The 27,268-nt window shown below is 45.0% G+C and overlaps 2 protein-coding genes across 3 annotated transcripts in view; one reads left to right on the top strand and one right to left on the bottom strand.

The window, feature by feature from the left end:
• The window catches only part of CDK15 (cyclin dependent kinase 15), a 54,836-nt gene extending 33,691 nt beyond the window's left edge, over window positions 1-21,145 (top strand). The window contains exons 11-13 of the mRNA XM_075001890.1: window positions 12,254-12,302; window positions 15,326-15,465; window positions 21,036-21,145. Coding sequence (XP_074857991.1) covers window positions 12,254-12,302; window positions 15,326-15,465; window positions 21,036-21,145 — 299 coding nt within the window. The remainder of the gene's footprint in view (window positions 1-12,253; window positions 12,303-15,325; window positions 15,466-21,035) is intronic.
• ALS2 (alsin Rho guanine nucleotide exchange factor ALS2) overlaps window positions 1-27,268 on the bottom strand; it is a 231,950-nt gene that overhangs the window by 97,746 nt on the left and 106,936 nt on the right. For both annotated transcript variants that reach the window (XM_075001885.1, XM_075001886.1), the window contains exon 3: window positions 7,258-7,386. The gene's annotated coding sequence lies outside the window, so the exon portion shown is untranslated. The remainder of the gene's footprint in view (window positions 1-7,257; window positions 7,387-27,268) is intronic.

Genomic DNA, 27,268 nt, shown 5'->3' with positions numbered 1-27,268 from the left:
TGAAATTTGGAATGTGTCGCCCTGCGCAGAAACTTGCCGGTTTGGCTGGGAAGGGAGCACACTGCAGATAGTTGGAGGGAAAGCTCAGTTCTCCTCCTTAAGGGCTGGGTTGCGATATGCTCACTCATAATGGTGATCGATATTTTACACCACAAACTGTCCCTGGCTGCTTGTGGATTAAGGCAATCTTTTTGTGACTAAGTGTAGCACAATCTCACCCAAGGGAACTCTCTGATGTTAACAGAATAAACAGGCAGCGTTCCCTAAGCATTAGCATCAAACTCCACCCAGACCAAACTGTACACATTCAAATGCTGTCTTAGGTGACCGTGATGACACCAGAGCCGATCCACTTCCGTCCACTGCAGGGGGAAGGCAGCATTCTAGGCAGCCTTGAACCTGTGTCAGTGAAAATGAATCAGACCCCTGAAGCATGAAGTGATCTGAAAATCAGGGAGAATGTTTGTGCACCGTAGACAAGTCCTAGGAATTCATCCTAGCAGAGCAGGCTTCCCATGCACTGAGAAGCCCACGTGCAAGATGTTTCTGGGGGCAGGGCAGACCAGGAGCATGGGAGCTGGTGGCTCTCCCTGTATATGTCCCCTGTTCACACACTCACCTAAGGAAAAGGGTATGCTGCAGTCCCAGCAGCTGTTTCTGCGTAATCCAGCAAGAAGGACTCCTTTCCCATCCTCAGAGCCCTGCTGAATGACTCCTGCACACAGCAGACAGCTCTAGCTATACTCCTGAGCCCGCATTTGACTCTAAGTCAGGAATACATTAACCTGTTAGGATAACATAAGAACCAACCTGGGCATCTCCCCAGGACATGAACTGAACCAACCCATTTCTGGTGGCAGGAAGGAAGGGATACCTGACACCCAGTCTCTTTTTTAAAACATATTTTTCACTTATACACTTGTCCACATTTACACAAAGGAAAAGTGCAGTTATCTCTAAGATATGAGGGCAGGCTGTGGCGATCTAAGAGACAACCTTTTCTCTTGCAATTATTTCCAGCTCAGCTGTGCGGATAAGTGACTGGGATAGTTCAGATAAGCATACAAACTTTTGAGTGCTTTTCCAAACCTAAAAGCTAGTCTGCAAACAGCTTAGCAGAGCCATCCCTTCAGTACAGCACGGCTCCAGGCCCTGCATTTGGGGGGGCCCTGCAGATCAGTGCCTCCGCCACCCTCCCAGCACCTATTCCCTGCTGCAGATCAGCTGTTTTGTGGCCTCTGGAGGGACTGGCATGTGTGAGGAGTGAGGGAGCAGCCTTCTCAGGTGAGGAGGCAGAACTGGGCGGGAAGTGGTGAGGCATGGGCAAGGCAGGGATGGGAGGAAGAACAGCAGGATGGGGCACTGGGGAAAAGGGTGTAGAGGGGGTGGAGCCTGGACAGAATGGGAGATTAGAAGCACAAGCTAATTTGACCCAGGTCCCACAAGCCCAGGGAGGGCCCTGATACCTACTACCATTGACAGTCACAGCACTGCACTGTAAACACAGATAACAACTAACCAGGCCCAGGCCTGGAGCCAAGGAAGGAAAATATTACAACACAAAGCCCAGCGGGCCTGATCCCAATCTCACTGAAATCAGTATATCTCCCATTGGCTTCACTAGCACAAACAACAAGAAGTGCTGTGGCACCTTTTAGACTAACAGATACATTAGCACAGGATCAGCTCTGGAACTCTTCTGGGGTTGGAAGAGTTCCTGGACCACGTAGGTCTCCAGGAATCGATTCAAATGGAGACTCCAGACTTACGGGTCACCATCAAGGGCTGCCCCAGGGTAGCTGTGCCACAAACTCTGACCCGGGGGTGTCACATGGCTGTGCAGGCCCTGGGCATCAGGGCTGCAGTCACTTCCTGTCCATAGGAGGAGAAGCGGCAATCCCACCGGGGATGCTCCCTCATGGCCTGTACAAGCTCCTTTACTCGCTGGCATCAAACATTTCAGAACTGGGTCCTATGCTGAAAAGCACTGTCCTTTTTACACAGTTTTAAGACAGTGCTTAGGGGCCAAATCCTCCACCCAGGGCCCCGCTCCAACTGAAGAGGACGGTGGAGCATAGACAGAGAGCAGTTCCCTGGATGCCGCAGTATCTGCAGGCTGGCCTGCACACTCCCCTTTTTACTTAGTGGATGTACACGTCCGTGCATCTCTGGGCACCCTGCCCTTACACTGACCCCGCCGGCATGGCTGCAGAACCAGTCCCTGCAGCATGTTGTGGATACAGAAAGCCTCTGTATGGCCTCTCAGCAGCCCACCTGCCAGTCCCATTGCACTCAGGAGCCACTGTATCCTCAATAGCAATGGCAAGGCTTTGCCCTGTGTTTGTTCCCGTTTTGTCTCTCTCCTTTTGCTTCCTGTGAAAGAGGCAGTTGTAGCTCTGTTAACACTATTTTTGAAAGCTCTCACGCTGTGTGAGCTCAAATCCTTGCATTAATCTACTGCTGGGTTCATTTCACCACGCTGAAAAGCAGGGAGTTTAAATCCCGGCTCAACTCCATTTGTGGCACCAGAAGGCCAGTGTCTTGATCCATCTCCACTAATGGTTAAATGAAATCTAGACACCAGGGGTCAAAGACAGGAAAGAATTAGGAATAACTGCACATGACATCAGCCAATGCTTTGGCCAGAATGTAATCTGTGCTGCGCTTTTATATCATTGCTCTCTGCCATATGCAGTCCAAAGGGAAGGGAAGAGAAGAGTTCATAATGTTGTTAAAGCTTTGTTAGCATTAGCTGCCTTAACTGTCTTTTACTGCATAATCTGAGCGACAGAAGAGCATTAGTGTTTTCTGTGCCAATTAGTATCATTTCACTTGGGTGGCACCTTGAACACTAACAATTCCATGGCAGCGTAAGCTTTTGTGATTTGAAAATGCCTTTGTCATATGCAAGAAAAAGAAACAGCAAGTGGGGTTACAGAGCTGGAAGTGTTACATCAGAGCTAATTCAATCAGCGTGGATGTGTTTAAGAAGGTTAGAATACCTAACATGGAAAATTACTTATTGCACCGAGAGCCATTCCTTGTCCCTATTTGGACACATTCTACTGGTGTCACTTTTTAGTTCCAGCTCAGCAGTTTCCCACTGCAGCCTGTTTTTGAAGGGGGATTTTATTTTTTCTTGAGGATGGCAACTTTCAAGCCTGCAACTGTGTCCCCAGAGAGGATAAAATGTCCTCTCACAGACCTCAGGAGGCAGGCCAGTCCTTGCCTATGGACAGCCTGCCATCCGGAAACACACATCACCAACTACACACTCCACAATAGAAACAGTAATCCAGGAACAATCCCTGCAACAGTTATACCCCTGACACCGTCGTAGGGCCCAAGCACATAAACTAGACCATCAGAGGCTCACTCGCCTGCCCCTACTACTGTGAAATACGCCATCATGTGCCAGCAATACCCCTCTGTTGTGCACATTGGACAAAAGTGACGGTCTCTATGCAACAGAATTAAGTGGACACAAATCAAACATCAAGAATGATAACATACAAAAACCAGTAGGAGAATATTTTAACCTCCCTGGACACACAGTTAGGCATTCTCACCTCCTTACCACATCCACCCTAATTGAATTGGCTCTGATGTAACACTCCCATCTCTCTATCTCTACAATTGGTTTCTTTATTTTTTCAAATCCTGCATCTGATAAAGTGCGTTGCAACTCACGAAAGCTTATTCTACACTAAAATCTGTTTTTTCATAATAAATTGTTAGTGTTTAAGGTGTCACCAGACTCCTCGTTGTTTCTGCTGAAACAGACTAACATGGCTACCTCTGAGACCTAGTATCATTTCAGTCGCGATAAATAAGATCTACAAAGAAGTTCTTCAGATGTAGCAAAGACTTTTAAAGCAAAAGAGGCTCACTAGGATCATTTTGTGAATGTAGGCGGGCAGCTCTGCTATCAGGAATGGGATTTAGAAACTTTTAAAATGAGCTTTTTTCCCCTCCTCCAAATCTACAGGCTTTTCCCAGTGTCCCTTGCTTTTTCAACTTTCCACCAGCAGATGGAAGCAAGAAGCAACAAGCACCCAAACAATGACATTTTTGCACACAAATGAAGTTTAAGCTCTTCAGGTAGTTTTTTAAATCTCAGTTTCTGTACTGAAACTTCATTTAACAGAGGTAGAAGGAACTGAATCCTAAAATGATGGAGATCTTTATTGCATAATAAACTGTGTATGATTTTGGACCCAGAGAGAACAGGAGCCCGGAAACTCATGAGAAGTACAGTGTGTAGGGCAGCTTGCTATGTCTAGCTTTCGTCATGTACTACGGTCTCATGTGTGCGGCTCAGCTACACCAATTCTGTCCTGCTATACCACTAGTTTTGCTGATGATAAATCTTTTCTGAGGCAAAAGAGGTGAGGTAATATCTTTGATAAGATCAACTTTTGTGGGTCTGAGGAAGAGCTCTGGGTGAGCTTAAAAGCATCAGTCAAAGTTGGTCCAGTAAAAAATATTACCTCATCCATTTTGTCTCTTTAGTATCCTGGAATCAACACAGCCACAAGGACACTGCACACAAGTATTTTCTTGTGCCGGTATGCGGTTTTTTCTGCCTTCAATTAGCAGCATTTAATATCAACATTCTCACTGTTCACCAACAGGATTGCTCACGACTTTAACTTTTGTCCTCAAAGACTGTGTCTACACTTGCACGTGCACCACAAAACGTTTGTTGTTCACGGATGCTTAAAGCACCACCACTCCCTCCTCCCCTGAGCAACAAAGTTAGCAAGTGCATATGGGAATGCAGCTTTGCTGGCAGAAGTGCATGCCTGCTGACAAAGTGAAACCTGCTCATTGGGGATGGACGTATTTTGTCAGCAAAAATGCCCTCAGACGGAGTCCACTCACACAGACTCTTAGCAACAGGGCTGTATCAACACAGCCTTGTCACTAAAATTTGGCTAGTGTAGATAGACATACCCCCTGTTTGCTTGTCATGTTATCATCCATTAGTGGTTCATCTTTGTTTTGCAACAGGAAGATTTTTTTTAATGACTAGATATTGCATTGTGTATTGATAGAAAATAACAGAATCACTGAGTACCTAGTGCCCTTGCATGCTCATTGCTAGTTAAGATTAATCAGTCTTAAATGGTAATTATCTCGTGTGCACCCCTCTATAATCATATATCACTTGATCAGTATTTCACCCATTTTGCTGAACATTATTCAAAGAGCCTCAAGTTCCTTTATCTTTTATCTTCAGTCACTATCTATTTACATTGCTTTAAAACTGTAGAGCTGTTTTACCCTTTGGGGCAGGAACTATATTTACGTGGCTGTTTGTAATGTGCCGCTTACAATAGTGCCTCAAGCCTGTCTGAGGTCTTTGAGAACTACTTCAGTGAGAACAGTAGTAATATTTTCAGCCTTCCTGAAGATGGAAAGTGTCCATCTTGGCACTGCTCTTGTTCAGAATATAGGAATTGCCAAACCAGATCAGACCCATGATCCAACCAATCTGTTTCCTGTCCCTGATTGTGGCTAGAATTAGGTGCTTCTGAGGAAGGGACAAAAACCTTCCAGACGGCAGAACCAGAACCTTCCGCCCACTATTCCCTCCTCCTCACATTAAGTTTTGTCCCGATCCCTAATAACGTACAGATTGCCTTAAGACCTGAAGCATGAGGTAGTTACAAATTCTGGCAGATGTAACTACTTGTAAAGTTATTGGAAACGTGGGTTTTTTTCTATTAGTCTTGTATCTCTGAGCATTAAAGCAAGGTGCACGGTTTTGTTAGTTTATCCTATTTCGAAATGATATTTAAAAAAAAAGGTAACATTTTGTTTAGTTCCTCATTTACTGTAATAAAGTTCCTTCCTGATTTTTGCACCTGTTCCCAACGGAAATAATAACAGAGTAATTCAGACCCTAGTTCAGGGAAAGAATCATGTTCAGGAAGGCCACTTAAGCACATGCTTTATTTTATAGTTAACTTTAAGTCCCTGTGGGCTTTCCTGAATAGAGATGGATTTAAACACATGTATAAAAGCTTTTCCTGAATCAGGGCCTAACATTTATAGTGTCTTGCATACATTTGCAAAGCTCTGTACACACCATATTGACAAACACCACAGTCCTTACTGAAGCAAAAGACGTCTATGAGAGTTTTGCTTGGACAAGGACTGTGGTATATTGCTCACTAGCTGATCCTAACATCACCATTCCTTCCCCCCTGCATCTAGCTGATTTGTCAGGGTTTTTTTCCTCATTTTTTCTATCTTTTTAGAATTCTTCTTCTCTCAAATATCAGTGTTCTCTGCCTCTGAAGAAGTGGAATTGTCCCACGAAAGCTCACCACCTAATAAATAATACTGTTAGTCTCTAAGGTGCTACAGGACTGTTGTTTTGTTTTGTGAAGATACAGACAGGCACCTGCATCACCACGGACTACACTGCAAAATTGATTTGCCACTGACTGGTAACTGTCGGGCTTTGCAAACTTCCCTGGTACAATTGCCACTCGCTCCCTAACTGTTAAAGCTGGCCTCATTCTTCAGGGCAGAGGCCAGCACATCACCAAGTTCCATAAAAGTGGACTTGAGCATGCAAAATCCTGCACCCGCTGCCAGTTGTCCCACGACTCTAAAACAATGTGGTCCCACCACTGTGTGCTGGTCTCTTGAGTCCAAACCCACCACTCCACTGTCAGCAATGCATTCAGGGCAGCCAGCAGCTGTGAGTTCTTGGACCACAGTTGTGAGATTTGCTCTTCAAAACCATCATCATCAACATCATTATGATAAGAAGTCTTGTGGCATCTTATAGACTAACAGATATTTTGGAGCATAAGCTTTCGTGGGCAAAGACCCGCTTCATCAGATGCATGAGTGGGGGGTGTGGTTTCAGAGGGGTATTTAAAGAGTGGGATCCCAAGAAAAGAGAGGGCCAGAGCTGACAAGGTCTATTCAGCAAGGTGGAAATGGCCCATTATCAGTAGTACATATCAAAAGAGGAAAAAACATGGGCCATTTCCACCATTTCCTTACCCTCCAGACAGAGACGACATTCTTGTACCATTCTGGGATGGGCTTTGTGATCCTGGCAATTCTACTCTGAAGTGCACTGGCACCAACATGCATTTCAAACCCTGTAGATTACCAGTAATGAAGCCATTACCAGACTGAGCCACATTTGAATCAACAACCTTAAAAATCTCCATATACTTTGTCATCCAGCCTTCACAGTTGACATATGTTCAAAAAACACCAGGTACTAACCTACTCAGCCTGGTCAAGTGGATATTCCACCAGCATGGGAGACATGAAGAATAATTCTTGATTCTGCCACTGATTGTCTGGGTAGCCTTTGGGAAGTCACATCACTGCTCTGTGCTTCGGTTTCCCCAACTGGAAAATAAGGATAATAATGCTGTGTAAAATCCACTGTGAACCATGGATAAAATGTAACCATTATTTCTGTAGACTGCACATCCTCCTCAGGCGCTTGGAAATCACCTACCATAGTACAGGAGCTACCACAATTTCAAGAGCGAGTAACAATACTATGTATTCATTTATTATTCTATTTCCATGCAATGAAAAAAAATATACTTCTGTTGCTGGGTATACTGCTAGACAGACAACAAATCTTGTACTCAGAAACAACACCAATCAGGGGTTACACTTCAGCTCAAAAATCAGCAAACGCACCTGAAGTCCCTCAACAGAGTGAATCTGGTTAAATGTGTCGCTTCCAGGGAACAAATTGCTGAATAAAAGGAATAGCCTCGCATGGGGGATGTTCTTTGTGTCCTCAAGGGGTTCCTTAAAAGGGCCCTTTTGCTACTGAGAACACGAGAAGTCCTGTGGCACCTTATAGACTAAAAGATATTTTGGAGCATAAGCTTTCGTGGGCAAAAACCCACTTCATCAGATGAAGTGGGTCTTTGCCCACGAAAGCTTATTCTCCAAAATATCTTTTAGTCTGTAAGGTGCCACAGGACTTCTTGTTGTTCTCGAAGCTACAGACTAACACAGCTACATCTCTGATACTTGTCATCATTATGATAGTGAACCATCACTGAGCTTTGTAACTGAAAGCAAAATTACGCGACAGCCAGTGTGGTTGCCAAAACAATGAGTGCTATGAGTTGAAGCATTTGGGGATCCATGCTTGCACTGGCAGAGAAAATGCCGCAGGAAATGGAGCAATCTCCAGTTCATTTTTTGCGCGGTTATTGGGTGCTCTGAATTCTAGGACAGCGCTTCGCATTCTGGGATTCAAACATGAAAAACTAACAAGCAACCAGGGCTCAGGCACTGTGGGATAGGTACTCACAATGCACTGCTCACACTGTCAAACTTGCATAGGGCAATGAGAACGCAGAAACTCGACATGGAAAAACTGTGGGTTGAATTTCAAGAAGTGTTGTGGACACTTAAATTCAAATTAATAAGAATGAGGTTAAAAAAATCAAATTTATTAAAAATTGAATTTATCAGATAGTGTAGATGCAGCCTGGGACTACCAGCATTCTGAGGTAGATCAGTATTATCTTCTCCATTGTATAGGTGGGAAAACCAAGCCAGGGATGTTAAATGACTCAGCTTTACAAAGCAAGGCAGTGAGATATTCAGGATTAAAATTCAGGAATTCCTGGTTCCCAGACTCATGTCAGAACACTAGACAACACTGTATCTCTAGCCTAATTCAAGTGGTAGAACTGAATGGAACATAGAATCACATTCTGCAGGAAATTTCAATTTTTTTTTTCATTGCAAATCAGAATGAAAATTCAAAATTTTGAAATTTCCCAAAGAATGAGAATGTTGAAATTTGCTTAGGAAATATAAATCATTTCATCTTGCCTTTGCTGGTGCCACTTTTGTGTTGTATTATATTTATAGATGATAACATAATAACATATAACACTGAAGTCTAATGGAAATGTTTCATAGTAACAGAGAGTAAGCCGTGCTAGTCTATACACTATCAAAACAAAAAGCAGTCAAGTAGCACTTTAAAGACGAGCAAAATGGTTTATTAGGAAGTGGGTCTGTCCCACGAAAGCTCACCTAATAAACCATTTTGCTCGTCTTTAAAGTGCTACTTGACTGCTTTTTGTTTTGGAAATGTTTCAGTATGGTCAAAATGAAATATTTTGAATCATTTGAAGAATTTTATCAAAAATGTTGACTAAATGGATAAAATTTTCATAAAATACTATGATTTTTGTCTAACCAGCATTTTCTGATGGGCAGCTGTTCTGTGAGAAAAATTTCAAGCAGATCTATTTATTAACAGGCAAAAAGTTCTATATATAAATTTAATCCCTATTTGGGACAACATTTTTTTTTCATCTTTTTTCTTTTCTTTCTTCTTTCAACACTGCACCTCTGTTAAATAAAGACAAAAAAAACCCTAACATTTTCTAAAAGGTCAGAAAACAAAACAAAAAGAAGGGGAAATGAAGATCCCAGGGAAAAGAAATACAGATCTAGTTAATTTACATGACTGATTAGAGGGAAGAGTCATAAATGATGCTAACAGTAACTCTCAGGGAGATGGAACTAAAACAGTAATGAATCTAATCACAGTTTATACAACCATCTACTATTCGTGGCATCGTTAGCCTTTTCTCTGGGATGGGCAAGTGTACTTATCCACTTTCTGTCTGCCACACTTGCTTTATAGCATTTTTAGCAGACTGAAACCTTGCATCCTGTGCAGTTTGAGAGGAGTTTGGTTTTTTTTTTTAATGGTCAGTTTTTTTCAGAACAACCAGAAACTTTTTGATTTATACATTGAGAGTGAAAACAGATTTTTAAAATATTATCTTCTACTTTCCAAGCTCAAAAACTAACGTAGTGTCACGTCTGGTATCTCTATGGATAGTCACTTGACTCTTCCTGAAAAAACCAACCAACCAACCCCCAAACAATCCCCTTGGAGCTTGTTAACTGGGGCCTCGTTATCACCAATTTGCTGTCACTGGAATTGCAACTGTACATTGCAATGCACTGACACAGTTCAGGGCTTTCATTCCACTTCACTGTTCAAAGGAGTTTCACTCTCTCCAAAGCTATCAGCAGAGTCCATTGTATTTCATTCCAAACAAAGGGAGTATTGCACTTGTGCAGCCATTTTAACACCAAAGCCTTAAAAATCATTTTTAATTTGAGATTTCCTGCAGCTCCTTTGCATCCCTTAGCTTATAATGGCTCAAAGTGAGTCCTTAGTTTGTTATCCTTAGTCCAAAATTCCATTGGCCAGATCCCCTGTTGGTGATGACACGTCACTTCACTGACTTCAGTGGTTTTATGGTGATGTGTGTCGTTTACTATCTGAGGATTTGGCCCACAGAGTTAAATGGAGCTGTGGGTGGGTTGGGATGGCCGAACTCTGGCAGCATGACTTCACTGAAGTCCTGTAGGCAGGGAGGCAGAAGGAGGGTATGCTACCTTTATGGTCCTCCAGTTCTGTGGCTAGTTGTGGAATAGTTCAGGCCTCCGTATACATTAGAGCAGCTTCAAGGTTGCTCTAGCTTGTGCCCATCTGTAAAGGCCCTCAGCTCCATGTTGTGACAGATGGCGATCTCTGGAGAGTAAGGGTCTTCTGGATATGCCCCTTCGGCAACATCCTTTATGCTAACAGAAACTGGAAGGAGTAGTATGCATCACATAGGGGCTACCCATGTACGAAGGAGATCCTCAGGTAGCTGGGTAAGCCAGCAGTGTGCCAGTGGACACAACAACCTCAGAGGTAGGGTGTTGCAGAAGCAGTGTAGAAATGGGCCCATTGTTTGCTTCTGATAGCATAATTACTTAACACAGACAGATTGTTTGGAGCCACAAACTATTTCAGGGTAGACTGTTAACCAGGGGCTTGATTCTCTTTTGCCGCGCACCTCTTGTGTAGTAATCAGCACTCTTGGAAAGAGAGTGTGAATAAATACACAGGGTGCAAGACAGTGGTGAGCCAGGCTTTAGGGGTGGGTCATGTGCAATTTTATTTGACGCACAGAAACATCTGCAAAGATGTAAACAAAGAAGCTCTCAACACTTAATCTTGTCAGCAACCGTTTTTTCTCCATCAGGCAGGGCAAACAAGTAGCTGACACCTTTAGGTTATACCACAGTGCAAGCAAAACTTCAGATATGTAGCAGACTCCTGCCCCTACACTTTGCATTGGATTGCCAAAATTTTTATCGTTCACAGGTGCTTAATCCTGCTTCCTCCCATGAACCACAAAGATTTGCCCTTGCAAGTGCACAGAGGAACACTGTTTGATTGGCAGAGGCACTCTCCTTAGGATAAAGAGAAAGCTACTCCTTGGGGATAGAAGTAATTTGTCAGCAATGTTTGATCTTCCGGACAAAACTGACCTACCATCGCGGGAAGGGAGGTTGACAAGGCAAACTGTCCCATAGACCTTCCTTAGTACAGACAGCCGGGTAAGTCAACTACAGATAAATCAATTCTAGATATTCAGTTGCAGTAGTGTAGACCAAGCCTGAGGCTGTACCGACACAGCCCTAATACTCAAAGTCAGGGTGTGTGAACATTGTTTGTTGGCACTGTGCTGACAAAATACTTCTATCCCCAATGAGTGGCTTTCCCTTTATTGCCAGGAGAATGCCACTGCCAATTAAACCGTGTTCCCCTGTGCACTTGCCACAGCAAATCTTTGTTGTTCATGAGAAGAGCGAGGATTAAGCACCCGTGAACGACAAAAGTTTTGGCAACTGAGTGCGAAGTGTAGATGAAGCCTAAGAAATCAAGAAAGTTATGCCTGCATCAAAACAAGGACCCAGTCCAGCAAGTACGGTGCTTGGTCCTGCCAAGAGGGCAGGGGACTGGACTCATTGACCTCTTGAGGTCCCTTCCAGCTCTATGAGATATGTATATGTATATCCCCTAAGAAGGTTGATCTTCCAGATAATGTAGCCATGGTCTCAGTCTTAGGTTTTAGGGGACTGATTCTGCTGCTGTGGCAGTCAAACGCAAAACTCCCACTGACTTTAATGGAAAAATAAACAGGCCCAAGACCTGCAGTTCTAAGTGTATGAAAAGAAAAGGTTACAGATCTGTAACAACCTTATTAACATCAATGCTGACAGTCAAGTCCTTTAGGAATAATGTATATTTATAAATGCTACAGTGACAGATTAGATAGGATTCTTTGAAATTCCAAATGCATGTTTTTGTAAGGGCTCAAAGACCGGTTGTTTGCTTGATTTTTTTTAATGTTTTGATTCCGAATTAACTTTCTAGAGAGAGTCATCTCCAGTAGACCTCAGAGGCTCCGAATGATCTGTGCCAGGTAAGCTATCCATGACAGCAATGCCAAAGCAACCTCTGGGTTGGTTTATTTTTATATGCAGCCATTCAATTTTCAGTGAGTTCCCTTCAGTGAGTTCAGGATGGGCACTCCAGTCCTGTAGTAATAATCAGACCTGCTGAAAGGTAAACATCAAAGATTCTGGGAGACTGCTATGGAGGTAGGTACGTAGAGGGTTTGTTATTCTCAGACCAGCAGCAATTCAATAACATTATGCATGGCTACTTGAGGGGCACAGTTTGATTCAGAAAGTTCAAGCTAGGCCTTCTGGAGGGGACTTGATCAATTTCTCCTGCACAGAAATAACTGATAGCTAAATCTCTGGCAACATCCCTAAGGGAGCTCTTGTCTACACTGCACTGGAAAATGATCTAGGGATTAGTTAGGATGCACCGTTCAGTGACCAAATGCTACTGGAGATGGCCTGGGCCTTGATTTAGCAGCTCATCGAGACAGCACTTCAGACAGCCGTAGAGCACCTTTCCCATTCACTCTCTCCTGTGGTGGAGTGTCAGCTTTAAAAGAGAACCTGTACCCAGATCTAGTTCAGAGGATCTGGTTACCGCAGTCTGACTAATAACAGGCAAGCAGTATTGTGAAGCGGCCCCGGAAGATTGAAATCACCACTGGTCACTGCTGACTGGCACTTCTTAGTCACAGAGTTTGCCTCAGAGATAACTTCCTCTCTCCTTAATCCCTGAAGATCTGATTTGAGGTCAGGATGGGAACACGGCTTCGTCACGTGGTCATCCATCACTAACCTGGCTGCCCCAGATTAGTTATGATTCTTGGGAGGTTTTCAGTGCCTGGAATACAGCTGCACAATGTGGCCATGGACATTCAGCACCACAGACCCTCCCTGTCTACATCCCCATTGTGCTAGGAGCTTTGCTCCTGCTCCAAAGAGCTCACGTATCTGTAGATCCATGGTGGACTATGGCTTTTGTGCAGTAGATATGCTTTGAAACATCACTGTTCAGTACCTCACTGCTTAGTCCAGTGCTGCTCCCTAGGAAAGCACGGTACTCCCTCTGCTCTAAATTTTTGAAAGGAGATGCTGCAGAAATCTTCAGCTAAGTACGTTTTCAGATGCACGTGTTGTTTTAATTAGTGTTGTCAGAAACTTTCCGGATTATACAAGCCACCATTTCTCTAACTTGGAGTCTAGGCTCCCACCTTGCTGCCACACCAAACAGGGAAATGGATGCATTCCCAGAAACTGTGCTCGGCTGCACAGCAAAGCTTCCTCCTCAATAGCCACAGTTCTTTGGCACTAGGACCCAGTTGCTAACACTTGAAAGGGTCCATTAAAGCTGAGCTGGCCAGTGCCTTAGCTGCAGAGTCCTGCACTGCATGCTAAGCCAGCTCTGATTCTTTGTTTTGGATTCTCTAAGACAAGTGGGACCTAGCGCTGCACAGACAGCGCACTCAGCTCTTAAGAAGGCAAAGAGAACCTCATACTGTCAGAGCCTGCACGGCCAGTAAGAGGGAGTTCTAACCAGCGCTTGGCAGCTGTATGGAGCTTGGTGGCATGGCATGGAGCCTTGAGGATGGGGATACCAAACAGGGCAAAGGGGATCATAGGAAGAAGAGAAAAGGAGCCATACATGTTTTTTCTAATGGTCTGCCTTACCACAGACTAACAGCTAGAATTTGAGTTGAAGCATCTTGCTTCCTTACCCAAGCGGGGCTGGTATGATTTTGCCGGAGGTGAGAACTCAGCAATAATCCATCACATCCCAGAGGAGCTAAGACTTCTTCCAAAAGCTGTGTGCTTTAGTGTCTCATTTTTATAACACCTTCTCTCCCCAAAACATGACACCCAGAGCACGAGGCACTCTGTGCAGCATACATATCTGAGAAAGAACCAGCAGGACACCTGGGAGTCCCCAGTCCTGGGATGTCATTTAGAGAGGAAGCACCAGCTGGGGTAGTCAGTAGAAACACAACAGGCCAAGCTGTGATGTGCCACCTGATGGTGACACACAAGGAGCAGAGCAAACAAACAAAGTAAAAGCTGTAAAGCCAAAAGCACCGTGTGTATTTGTTTGCTTGTTTTCTCTCTTTCACTTCCGAGTCTCCCAGCTGCTGTCGTCTCTTGGAGTTGGCCACTTGCCATTGGCATTTGCTGGGTATATTTTCTTGTTTAACACATTCCTCCTGAGCAAGTGACCCATCAGCATGCCCTCCACACATCTACAGCCTAACCGTGCTGCTGAACCCAAGGGCAGTAGATGGATCAAGGATATTTTATTTGGTTTCTCAATTCTGAACACAAATCTGCAATGGCCACTGAAGGTACACCTACAAAACAAAGAAAATCCCATGGCTGCCCCACGCAGCCTATTCCAGCTCACCGTGCTCAGGGGACAGGGCTGTTTCATGGCTGTGCAGACTTCCAAGCTAGGGCTGAAACCTGAGCTCTGGCCCCTCTGACCTCAAAGAACCCCAGAGCCTGGCTCCACATGGAGCCAGGAAGTCCATGCAGCAACGAAACCGCCTGACAGCATGAGTCCCAGCTAACTGGCACGGGCTAGCCATGGGATTTTCTTCACCACGTAGGCATGCCCTGACAGGTCTAGCTAAGTATTGGCACATGGACATTTTCACACCTGTGTCTCGCTAAAAGTATGACCAGAATAGTAACTTGTGAGGTTCCAGTTGGAACATGGATAATATATAGCCCTCTGTAATTGCCAGTGTCTGTATTTATTCAAAGCCCTTTCTTTGCAGAGTGACAATTTCTCTTCAAGAGGGAGAAGGGAGGATTCCAAACAGGCTTATTTGCGCATGGGTTGGACCCAAATTCCTGGCCATATACACTCTCAAAATGGAGCCCCAAACTTCATGCCAGGCCCATGTCTCCGTAATGGACATGCCTGAATCCTCCAGCTTGCGACCCGGCGCCCCAGCTTCACAGAACTCCTGATCCTGATCTGCTTCCAGCTCTTTGTTTTCTGGCTTGGACTCACCGCTGGCACAATTTATTTCTCTTGCTTTTCTAGGTTGGGCTGGGTGCCAGGAGCTGAAAACTTGGCATCGAAAATGTTGAAAGCTTTTCTTCGAGAACGGGTGTCTGCACAGGATGCACTTGTTCATCACTTCTTCAGTGCTCTCCCGTCACAGCTGAACCAGCTTCACCACGGTGTGTTGTCTCCTGATCCCATTTTGGCAAGGACAGGGTTACTTCACATTTGATTGGTTAAGAGCATCCCTAGTCAGTGAAAGCCAGAGGCCTCCTGGGAGGCCCCTGCCATAAGCTGCAAAGTTTTAGGGCTCTGAGTTGCGCTTGCAACATTCGTTTTCCCCGCCCCCAGCACATAACAATAGCTTAATATTAGACAGGAATATAGAGGGGGGCCTTTATCTAGGGGGCTGGTTGAAAAAGGAATGATGTGAATGCCTCGATGCCATGCTGTCCCAGCCGTGTAACGATGTGCCCAAAGAGCTTTCCTAAAACTGGGTTGTGCTGTGTTTTCAGAGGGCTCAGCTTAATTCAAACAGTGATATGCTCATATCCTGAATTCCCAGCTGCTTGGTGCAATGTGTTAGCCGTTGTTCGCTGAAATAGACCTCCTGCTGTCTTTTGAAGTTTGAAGACGCCAGCTGTCCCTTGTATCCTGTCATACCCGTTCTCCCTTAGAACTACCTGCATTTACTTCTCTCTTCCTCTGTGTTCACTCATCATGTCCAAACAAAACCCACACATGCTACCCCCTGTACCTAAAGACAACAGTGCCTGCCACACTACGGAGCTGGAAAACCTCTTACGTGTCCTGTATAACGTATCTCGTGATCCTAGCATTCTCCAGCACTTCCTGGGCACCAGCTCCCTTTCTGCATAAGGGTGATTAAGTAACAACCTTCTCGGACCAAGCTGCAAAATTATCTGAAAATTTTTGGTTTTGGATTTTCTGACATATCCCAAGCAAAGGAGCCGGCAGCATCTCTTCTGCACTGCCACACTTCTGAGGGTGATGTGAGAGTGAGGGAGAGACATCTGTATTCCTTTTCTGTTCACCCAGCCACACAGCACAAATCTGCTTTGACACTCTGAGAAAAATGAAAAGCTGGAATCTCGCAGGAGCCTGCCTGTGCTGGGAGGGAGGAGGGGAGCACTCACAGCAGGAGGGAAGTTGACTTTTCTTTATACATATAGGGTTTTTTTTTCCATGCAGAGTTTAAATTACGCCTGATAAAAGGAGTTTCGTGGCTGTTTCATTTCTTTCAAACCCTCCTGGCTTCCTCCCAATTAAATGAGGTTTGTCAAAGCCACAGGGCTCTGCTGCTGCCGGAGAGGCGGACAAGCACTTCCTGCAGTGACATCTCAAATCCCCAAGGGAGGAGATGAAAGTGCCAGTGCCAAGAGACAGAGCGAGAGAGAGAATGGAAAAAATAGGTACAGAGACAGACAGTACGACAGAGAGAGGAAGAGAAACAGGAGAGGGAATGAGACAACAGATTGGCACAATGTGTCACTCTCCTGGACGAGACATAATATCCGAGGCATCTTTCCATGTAGGGGATGAATACTTTTATAGACCAGTTCGTATTTATTGTCGCTGGTATTGCACTGCACAGCAGCAAGTGACACCTCAGTGGATGGGGGAGGCACCTCCGCAGACCTGTCGATAGCAAAGCAACAAAGAGGCTGGGAAAAAAACTAAACTGTTGGACTGACACAAGTACAGTCAGATTGTAAATAGTCATGAGCAACTCGTTAGGACTGTAAAAATTAGGCAATTTTGAATAATTCCCAAAGCCTCTATCTCCACTGCCCTAATTGTGTCCCACACTCGTTCTCCTGTGTCATTTTGGTATCACATCATTTTGGAGTTGAATTGTATCATTGTAGCATTCGGGTTGTGATGGTAAGTGTGGATTTTAAATACGTTATGTTCTTTCTCTGTTCTGAAGGGTGCAGCAGCTCCATCACTGGAGACTTTTAAGGGCAGGTTAGACAAACACTTCCCAGGGATGGTCTAGATGGTGCTTGGCCCTGCCATGATGACCTCTCCAGGTTCCCTGCAGGTCTACGATTCCATGATGCTAGCAGGTAGTTTCTGTTCTTAGGGGGAAAGAACAGAGCAGCAGAAACAACAAGTCCTGTGACACCTGATAAACTAACAGTTATTTTGGAGCAGCACAGCAGAGAGGCCTGTGCCTGCATGTCCCCACTGAACTAAAGGCCCAGCTCAAGACAAGCCTTCTCACAAAGCAGGTGACATTCAACCCTACACAGAGGATCTGCCCAAGCACCTTTATGGGCCTCTCACCCAAGTCCTCTTTTAAGGGGTTACACAGGCTTTAAGTACTGCAAGGGGCTGGTGTTGGGCCTTTGCTAGCAGGGGAATTTCAGCCTTTGTGACCTGGTGCTGAGAGATTTCAAGACATGCAAGAGTGCTTCCCGGGTGGGAGTGCTGGTGACAAGAGGGCACAGGCCTTTTAGCCACTGCATCTTGTAACTTGGCTCAGAGCAGGCCTCGGGAACACAGTGGTTAAAACAGCACTCCCTCGTCCATGCCTACGCTAGCGCTTCCACTGCTGCCACCACTGGAGGAGCTGCACCGGTGGGAAATTTCAGTGCAGCGCATGTAAACAATAGGCGGCCTGCAGGAGGCTTCTGTCTGTGAAATAATCTCTTGACTGAGTCAGCTGCTTTGATTAGATTCTCAGTCACAGTTGAAAAGTTTATGTAGTCACATCAGTGTCCTGCCACGTGCCTGGCCCACCGCTGAGTGCTGATACTTGGATGGAGACACCCTCAGGATTCACTGTTAGGTGCCTCATCTTGGAAATCAATTTTAGATGCCCTGGAAATGTTAAGAGCATTTTAAATGTATAAACCCAGTTGTCATGTATCTCATCTGGGAGTCATTCAAAGTTCTGCCTTTGGTGTTAAACCACAACTTCAGTTTACGCTGATACACAAATCAAAGCAATTCTTTCTCTAGGGCCATTTCTGGACAATTTTCCAAATCTTTTCTCATTCCTTACGCAGTGAAAATTCCCATTGGCCTCAGGTGGCCTGATTCTCAGAGGTGCTGACTTGTATGGGAGTTCTGCCCAAGTAAAGACTGGGTGCCTTTTCACCACAGCTGCTGGTAGCAGGCAATGCAAATATGCACCACCCTAGCAGCAGCTTCTGGAGGCAGAGTACCTGAGGCTATGTCTACGCTAGGAAAGTAAGCTGACCGCAGACAAGCAATGCTAGCTACAGCAATTGCCTAGATAGATTTGACGTATCTGCAATCAACTTACCTGGCTGTCCTCACTGAGGAAGGTTGACAGGAGTTTCTCTCATCAACTTCACTTACTTCTTGCGAGGAGTATGGGGTCGATGATGACTCCTGATAGGTTGATTTTGTGCATCCCCCCCGGATACACGGAATCAAGCCCTGAGCGGATCGATCTCTGGAAGCAGTATGGACATAGCCTGAGGCACAGGCTCTGGGAATGAAGCCTCCGCTGAATCCTTTGAAAGTGCCTGCAGCTGACCTCATGCTCCCTGAGTACAAGGAGTATGTGTGTGCCTGGCCCCTTGTACAAGAGCACAAGGGCGTACAGCTAAGTGATGGGAGAAAAGGGAAGTTCCCTGTGCGTACTGCCCTGTTCACGTGCCTGGAAAAGCTAGCCCTGAGTATAATTAAAAGTTTGGCCCATATGCACTCTGGCAAACTAGGTGCAATAGATTAGAAGTCAAATGCTGCTCTAAATGCTGTGTAAATCCAGAGTAACTCTACGGTGGGTGTGAGCCTATGTTTAATAAGGAAATGTGGAGGCAGTGAAATGTCCATGACTGATGGCCACTATTAATACCCTTGAATATTACAGACACCACAAAGCAAGAAGTTACGAGACTTTCTTGCTTATTTTGTCCAATTAAAAAATTGTATCGAAGATTTTAAGTTTCACTTTTCCTTTAAGACCATTACAGGCAAATCTAAAAAGATTTCGTTCTCTCGCTTACTGTGAAAGGTGCTGAGCCCAGCAAATGCCATATAGTCACTTTCCACTCTCCAGTGCACTTCTGCCTTCATCGGGTTATCAGCAGAAGAGGTAAATGGAGATGCAGTGATCAGGTTTCGAAGGTACAAAAGTTAAAGCTAAGTTTGAGACAGTGACAAGCAAGCAGCTGTGCGTCTAGGAACTCAATTAGCCTGAAAGACAGCTCTCTCATTATCTTTCCCAAAACGATATAAATACATGGGAACATAAAAATTTAAAATAAACTCTCTCTATTGACTGTCTAGATGACTGAATTTCCCTTCTCCATTTCTTTAAACAACCACTTTAGTATTTATTTATTCTAAGCGTGAAGCAGCTGGGATAATTAGACTGTCAGATTCGGTAAGTTAATGAGAAGTCACTGGAGTGGAAGGTTTTGCATTTGTGAGATTGCTCTGTGCCTTCGCTCTCTCTCTCTCCTCTTTTTTCTTTTTTCTTTCTTTTCTTCCCTGCACTGGGTGGGAAGGCGCGAGCCTGGCAATGCACAGATCGATTTGAATCCTTTTGATTAGCGGGTTGCATTCCCACCACGGTTCTGCCAAATAACATTTTGCTGTTTGTTTGTTTGTTTCCAAAAGGAGCAAACACAAAACCATAGATGATATTTTTAAGGGGCAAAGGAGCCTGGGTTAACACACCTGCCTCCTCGCCTTCCCTGTCCAAAAACGCATGAGAAAGAAGTTGTGAGAAAAAAGTTTCCATACTATTTTATGTCAAATGACATAAACTGCCAGTATTAGCAAAGAAGAATGTAAAACACCCCCTTCCTCATACTTTACAGACAGAGGGACTATGAACTGTGGAAAGTGAGTACAGATATGCTTCAACTGAGACTTGAACAGCAGTTGTGCAGTAAAAAATTCTCCTCTTTCCACAAGCTATACTAAATTGCAGTGAATTTTAGTTCACTCAGAAGGGTCTAATACTGCAGAGTCATAAGCACACAGGTCGTTCAGTGGATCGGTAATGAGATTGCTCATACACGGAAGTGTTTGTAGGATCAAGTCCAGAGCTAATATATTTTACAGCGGCGGTCAGCAACCCCCCGGCACGCGTGGCAAGAGTGGTACATGAGGCAGGAGTTTATCCCTCCCCTCTTTTCCCACGCAGCCGGGAGCTTGCTCAAAGCCAGGACGCCTGTGGATTAACAAAAGACCAGCTAATGCTACCAACCACCACCTAAACAGTAAAGCTCTGCATCTTCATTTACTCATGAAGCTCTTGTAAGTACAACCGTTAGTGACTTTAAAAGGTATCACCAGCACTTGGACTGCCCAGAGAGGTCAAAAGGTCAAACGTCAACACTCCTCCTTGCAAAGGTCACTGGCCCCTGTTTTACAGCATCCTGTACTATGTTTTGTAAAGTGCCTGCTCCTGAAATAATGCCATATTTTCAACACCAGGAGCTGGGGCCAACAGTGATTCACTCAGATAAACAGGTTCTATGCACTAGGACTAATTCAGCTAGAAGGATTTTGTCTACGTAAACATTCCATGGATACAAAGCTATATTCCTCTGAATGGTGGCTTTGGGAAACATCAGGCGGATCAGAGCTTCCCTAGTGTCTCTGCAGCCATTGCTGCTCCCTCCCACATTTTAAGGTTAAGAGCTACTTCTGGGTGGAGTGAGAGCTCAGGCTTCCAGAGCAGACATGGCGAGGGAAGCATCTTTTTCAGACTCTCTCCTCAAACTTGGCTTCTCCACAGCACAGTCGGTGTTTACAGTTCCAGGAGTGAGGCTGCAGCCAGAAATCTGTGACCTCTTTGCTCCTTACCAGAAGGGTCATCGCCAAGCCAGTTCAAGCAAGTTTTGGTGAAAATCAAGAACGTTCAACAGCTTTTTAGGTGAGTAACTATGTAAAAAACAAAACAAAAAAGCCAACAATGTTTATCTCTATTGAAATTGCTGACAACAACCTCAACCAATGAGATCCCACAGAGTCTCCCCATGGCCTGGTATGGGAGAGAAGCACAGAAAGGGGTTACATGCCTCATCCTATGGCAAAACCCTTGGCTGAGGGAAGGTTAAGCAGGAAGTTCCAAAAATGTTCTCTGTCCTGAGCTTCCATTCAGGGGAAGAATGGGGGATTGGAGGCCAGCAGCCTCCAAACACACAGCTGTTCCAACATCCACAAAGATATTTCACAGCTCTCAAAAGAGCCAGACAGAGGGGAAGCCACTGTCTGATGGGCCTTCTTCCTTACCCACCCTCTGAAGGGGATAGACAGAGGTAGCCAGCTCTGCAGGAGTTACAGCTCACAGGGTTAGCAGCATTAATTTTCCTGGTAACTTCCCCATTTCTGTTTTTAACAGCCATATGTTTGCCGCTCCAGCTCTCCTAACTCTCCGACCAGTGCCCTCCCCCTGAGGCCAGGAGGCCACCCTTACTTGAAATATTTTTGAATTTCAGGACATTCATAATTACGAGACTCTTTTTTTTCTTTTTCTGCTTGATCTGCATTTGTCAATGGTGAATTAATCAAGTTTTAAAATTGGCTTCTGAGCATGAACAACAGTTAATTTCTTCAAAATTGCTTAATGGTATTGGTTTCTTACACATTTTTCAGTCATACCAAGAGATTACTGTTGAGGTGCCTCAGGAAAGATACAAGCACTCTATTCATCTGAACAGGAGTATGCTGTCATGCTTACACTTTGTACTACATACGTTCCCTCAGAGGTGTGTAGACCCTATGTTAGAGTATCTGAGTCTAGGACTGCTGTTTGTCATACTAACCTATTCTAATTCTCCACAGCTCTAGAGACTGGAATTTATTATAGAGGCCTTTTCCTCAAAGGGTTAAAAATGCCAAAAAAGTGGGTATATTTCATACAGCCAGTTATACTCTCCTCTGTCACTCATGTCTTACTTATCCGAGTAACACAGCACACATACAATCAGATTATGCTTTCATTTATATCAGTGTAAAACAAGGACCACTACAGTTGATGGAATTGCTTGGGTTTAGATCAGCATAACCGTATTATCAGAATTCGGCCCTATGAGTGAGAGAGGAGCTAGGGAAAGATGCTGAAGTTGTCTTAAATCATAACAGCATTGATTTTACACCAGGAAACGATTAACTTAACAATCCCAGTTCTGTCTGAAAATCTTTTACTTGCTATTGCTACAAATAACACCTCAGATCACTGTTAGTGAAAGAAAATACATACAAGTTTCTTCTTCCCGTTTGTTTACTTTATGCATTTGACAGAAGTTTTGGTGCAGTCAGTTTCAATGTTTCTTCTGTATAGTCCTGATTCCCTTAACACATGTAACTTTATTACTGTTAGCAATCCCATTGAAGGTTTTAGGACTATGCTCATGCTTCAGTGTTTGCAGGATCAGAACCTCGATCAGTTTTCCCTGGTTTTGTGAGGCTTTCACACACAACATTTTTAACACAGCATAATCACAAAAATAATGATTTTTAAAAAAATATTGACTAGATTTCATGTTGACACTGCTTCTCTTATTTCCTCCCCACCCACACATTTGTACTGGAAAAGTTCAAATGTCAACTCATGTTCTCTTCAAGGTTCAACTACTAAAATGCAATTGACTAATGTAGGAATCGAGATTTTATTTATTTACTTATTGTACAAAAAGCCAGATGTTCAGTGTAAAATAGAAATGTTTTTAAGTATTTGAAAAGCCACCAATTGAAAGCAGGTTTTAAAAAAAAATCTAAATAATGGTAACTTGACATCTAAACCACAGTACTGTGCCCACGCATGGAAAAGTGAAATGGACTAGAAACAGTGACCCTGACAGCCTGTTTCACTACTCAACCAGATTGGTACAAAAATAAAAATAAACCAGTTCAATGATGGCTTTGCCATGAGTCCCCAGTAAGGGGCACCACGTCATTGTCACAATCTCTACCCTGTCCTCTCAGGACTGCCAGGTCCACATCAAGGATGCCATGTGTTCCAGGACATAGGTCCATTTTGTCTCCACCTTGTTGTACCTCCACCCACCCAGCTGAAGAAGGGGCCTTCGATAGTTCTGAGGAGTCTACTTCCCCTCTGATGCTGGTACCCTTGATGCAAATATCCAATACAGGGATCCCCTTATAGCTTTGGGCTACTGGAGTAGCTGGGCCACAGGCACCATCCACAGTAACTTTAAGAGTTGTTTTAAATTAATCAAACTCACTAAAGCAAATAAATCTGCAGAGTATTTGGGATTATATATTCTTCTTTCTCTTTATAGATTTAGTCCATCAAGAACTCTCTAGGCACAAGATTTTTATCCTGATAGCATCCCCTGGCTACAGGGGCATATTCTGCTCTTACATCTGTGGACATTTGGAATTGTTCCTCTGAAATCAGCAAATTTACACTGAAGTAACTGAGAAGACAGTTGGGTCCAGGAAGATTTCTTTATAAAAGTCGCCTTTCGGTGGGAAAGAAGGAGGCAGTGCCTATGTCCTCAGGTGTCCTTTTTATATTTTAGAAACCAACGTCAGGATGATAAAATCAGCAACCAAGACGCAAAAGCACAGTCTAGCATTCGGGCCTTCTGGATAAACCCAGCCATTTGTCTCTTAATAGAGAGATCCCTGGACCAGAAGATTGATGAACAAACAGGACAGATGGAGGCTGACAATTGAAATAAAGTAGGGACCGATCCATGGCTTACAGAGACCTGTCAGGCCTGGGGTTTGCCCACAATCCCCTCCAACAAAAGAGCTCCTGAGGGCAGGAGGGGATTAGCCTGGAGTTGAGTGAAGTTTCCACGGAAGACGGTTTCTTGGATAAAGTCGTCAACAAAAGGAATTGTTTAAGACTATTTGTTATAATTTCCATGGGGGAGCGTCTCCCATTACTAACAGGATTATCATTACACCGATTCCACACCAGCAGAGCGTTAGAAACGTGCATTGTGGGCCGGCTGTTCAGAGCCTAATTCAGAGGTCTGCTTTGGCTGTTGCCAAAGGATGCATAGGTGTTTCTGAGGGTGAATGCAGCGAGGAATTAAGATGGTTAAAGACACAGATTGTTTATGGTAAAAGTCCTGCACAAAGCGTTTGTGTGCTAATGAGTTACTAGCTTGTTTTAATCTCTTTGATCTCTGGACTGCTGACAGACTATGAACAGGAAAGGTGCTCTCTGGTGTTTCCTGAAGGGGGAAGGCTGGCGGGAGTAGCAGAGTGACATCCTGCACTCCTACTACATTTCTTCCAGGGATTCTTCCTGGACGAAGTTAGGAGAAGTGTTCCGATGAACGGCGCTCTGCTCCATTACATCCAAACATCTGGGGCAACTTTGCTCATCTCTTAGTATTTGGGGAAGTCCAGAAACTGAGAGCCTCGGCATGGTCTCAGAGTGCAGCTGGGAGGGAAAAGTCAGCAAAGAACGTTATTCTAAGTGCCTGATCACGCAAGCCTTACACGCAGGAATAATCCTGACTCAGCCAGATAGTGCCATTGAAGTGAATGGGAAAACTTGCATGAGTAAGGAATATGCTGACCAGTGAGTCTGGCAGCCCGCAGTGGCAAGGTGGGAGGCGGGGCCCAGCTCCATGCCCCAGAAGGGGTGTGGCCAAGGGTGGAAGGGCCAGGGAGTAGGGCAGTCAGCCCTCAGTGCCACCGGCACCACACTGCTGCCTCCCGCTTCCTCACAGACACGTGGCGTAGCGCTGCCGCAGCACGTCAAAGGGGCCTGGAGCTCCAGCGGCTGCCACTGCCACAGTAGCAGTGGTGGTGGGTGGAGCTCAAGGTGCTTTGAAATCGGTGGGCCTGATAACTCAAGAATACAAAACTGGACCCTAAATCAGTGGTGCTTTGGGACAGGGGTGGAGACTTGTGGCCCACAGACCTTCCTGCTGCATAATTTCATCCAGCCTGTGGCAGGTCTCTGCACTGTGGGCTTGAAGCCCTGAGCCTTGGTGCCTCCCTGTGGGGCTGGAGCTTTGGGCACTGGCTTGACCCACTGCACGTCTGTCAGGCAGTTAAAAGTCCAGCCAGCCCCATGCAGCTCCTGGAAGCGGCCAGCATGTCCCTGCAACCGCTAGATGCAAAAGCAAATAAGGAAGCTCTGTGTGCTGCCCTGCCCCCAGTGCCAGCTCTGCAGCTCCCATTGGCCAGGAACTGCAGCCAATGGGAGCGGTGCCTATTGGCACAGACAGTGCGTACTGTGCAGAATTGCCTGCCCGCACCTCTGCCTAGGGGCCCGATATGGTGGCTGCTTCTGGGACCAGCGAGCGGAGCCAGGGCAGGAGGGGAGCCACATGTGGTTAGCATCACCCAGCCAAAGCCCACACCCCAAATCTCCTGCCCCCTCCTGCATCCTAACTCCCTCCCAGAGCCCATGCTCCCACCCTGGGCCTCCTGCTCCAGGTCGGAACCCTCTCCAAGCACCCTAACCCTCTCCCAGACCCCACACCGAACTCCTCATCCCTAGCCCCACATCAGTCTGCAGCCCCAGCCGGAACTCTCACCCCCTCCTGCACCCCAACATCCTGCCCCAGCCCAGAACCTCCTTTCACACCCTGAACCTCTCATTTCTGCCCCTACCCTGAGCCCCCAAGTCCCTCAGCATTGGCTCACCCTGTTGGCCTCCGACATCCCCTGTGCCCCCAGTGGAGCTGTGTGTAGCCTGCTACTGATGTTGTCTGTGTCTCAGTGGTCCCCGCCCCCGATTTAGGACCTACATAGAATTTCTTAGCGTATTTCAGAATCTCAGTGCTCTCTATTCTGACGAAAACAACAAGAAGTCATGTGGCACCTTATAGACTAGCAGATATTTGGGCGCATACACTTACACCCATGCATCTGACGCGGGTCTTTGGCCACAAAAACTTATGCTCCAAAATATCTGTTAGTCTATAGGGTGCCACAGAACTGCTTGTTGTTTTTGCGGACACAGACTAGCACGGCTACCTCTGTGATACTCCATTCTGACAGGGTCACAAACTGTGACTTTTCAGTTGCTACAGTTTATGGGCCTAATTCTGATTTACATTAACTCCCCCTTACACAACCTCAAAGTGGGTGTCATTTATGTCCACTTTCCAGCCCCTTTACAGTGTCAGAGGGAATTCAGAGTAAATAATATGACCCTCTGTTTCTGATTTAGAGCTGATTTGTACAGCTTTAAATCAGGAGCAATTCCAGTACCCAAAGAGGTTACACTGGCATTGGGGTGGGATAAGCAAGATCATAGATGCATAGATTCCAGGGCCAGAAGAATCCATGCTGATCATTTAATCTGACATCCTGTATAACATGGGCCACAGAACTTCTCCCAAAATAATTCCTGCAGCAGATCTTTCAACAATCTTGATTAAACGTTGTTAGTAAAGGAGACTCCGCCACTTCACCTCTGGTAAATTGCTCCAATGATTAATCACTCACGCTGTTCAAAATGTATGCCTTATTTCCGGTCTACATTTGTCTTGTTTCAGTGTCCAACTACAGGATCACATTTCACCTTCCCTGTTAAAGAGCCCATTACCAAATGTTTGCTTCCCATGTCAGTACTTACAGATGGCAAACAAGTCACCCTTTAACATTCTTTTAATTAAGCTACATAGATGGAGTTCCTTGAGCCTAGAACTAGAAATCAGGTTTTCTAATCGTTTAATCACTTTTATGGCTCAATGGTCTCTGAACTCTTTCCATTTTATCAACATGCTTCTGGAATTATGGATACCAGAACCGAACACGGTGTTCCAGCAGTGGTTGCACCAGTGTCGAATTCAGAGGTAAAATAACCTCTTTGCTCCCTGTTTATACATGCCAAAGATCACAATAGCCTTTTGGCCATAGTGTAACACTGAGAACTCACCTTCACCTGATCTGTTTCAAAGTCACTGCTTCCTAGGATACAGTCTTGGCTTAGATTCTTTGTTCCCAGATGCATGACTTTACAATTATTCATATTAAAGCAGCATATTCTTTGCTATATGCTGTTTATCAAGTGATCAGATCGCT

Source organism: Carettochelys insculpta, chromosome 8, assembly GCF_033958435.1.
Source record: "Carettochelys insculpta isolate YL-2023 chromosome 8, ASM3395843v1, whole genome shotgun sequence".
Lineage (NCBI taxonomy): Eukaryota > Metazoa > Chordata > Testudines > Carettochelyidae > Carettochelys > Carettochelys insculpta.
Note: the sequence above shows the minus strand (reverse complement) of the source record. Positions and strands in the feature narration are given on the sequence as shown.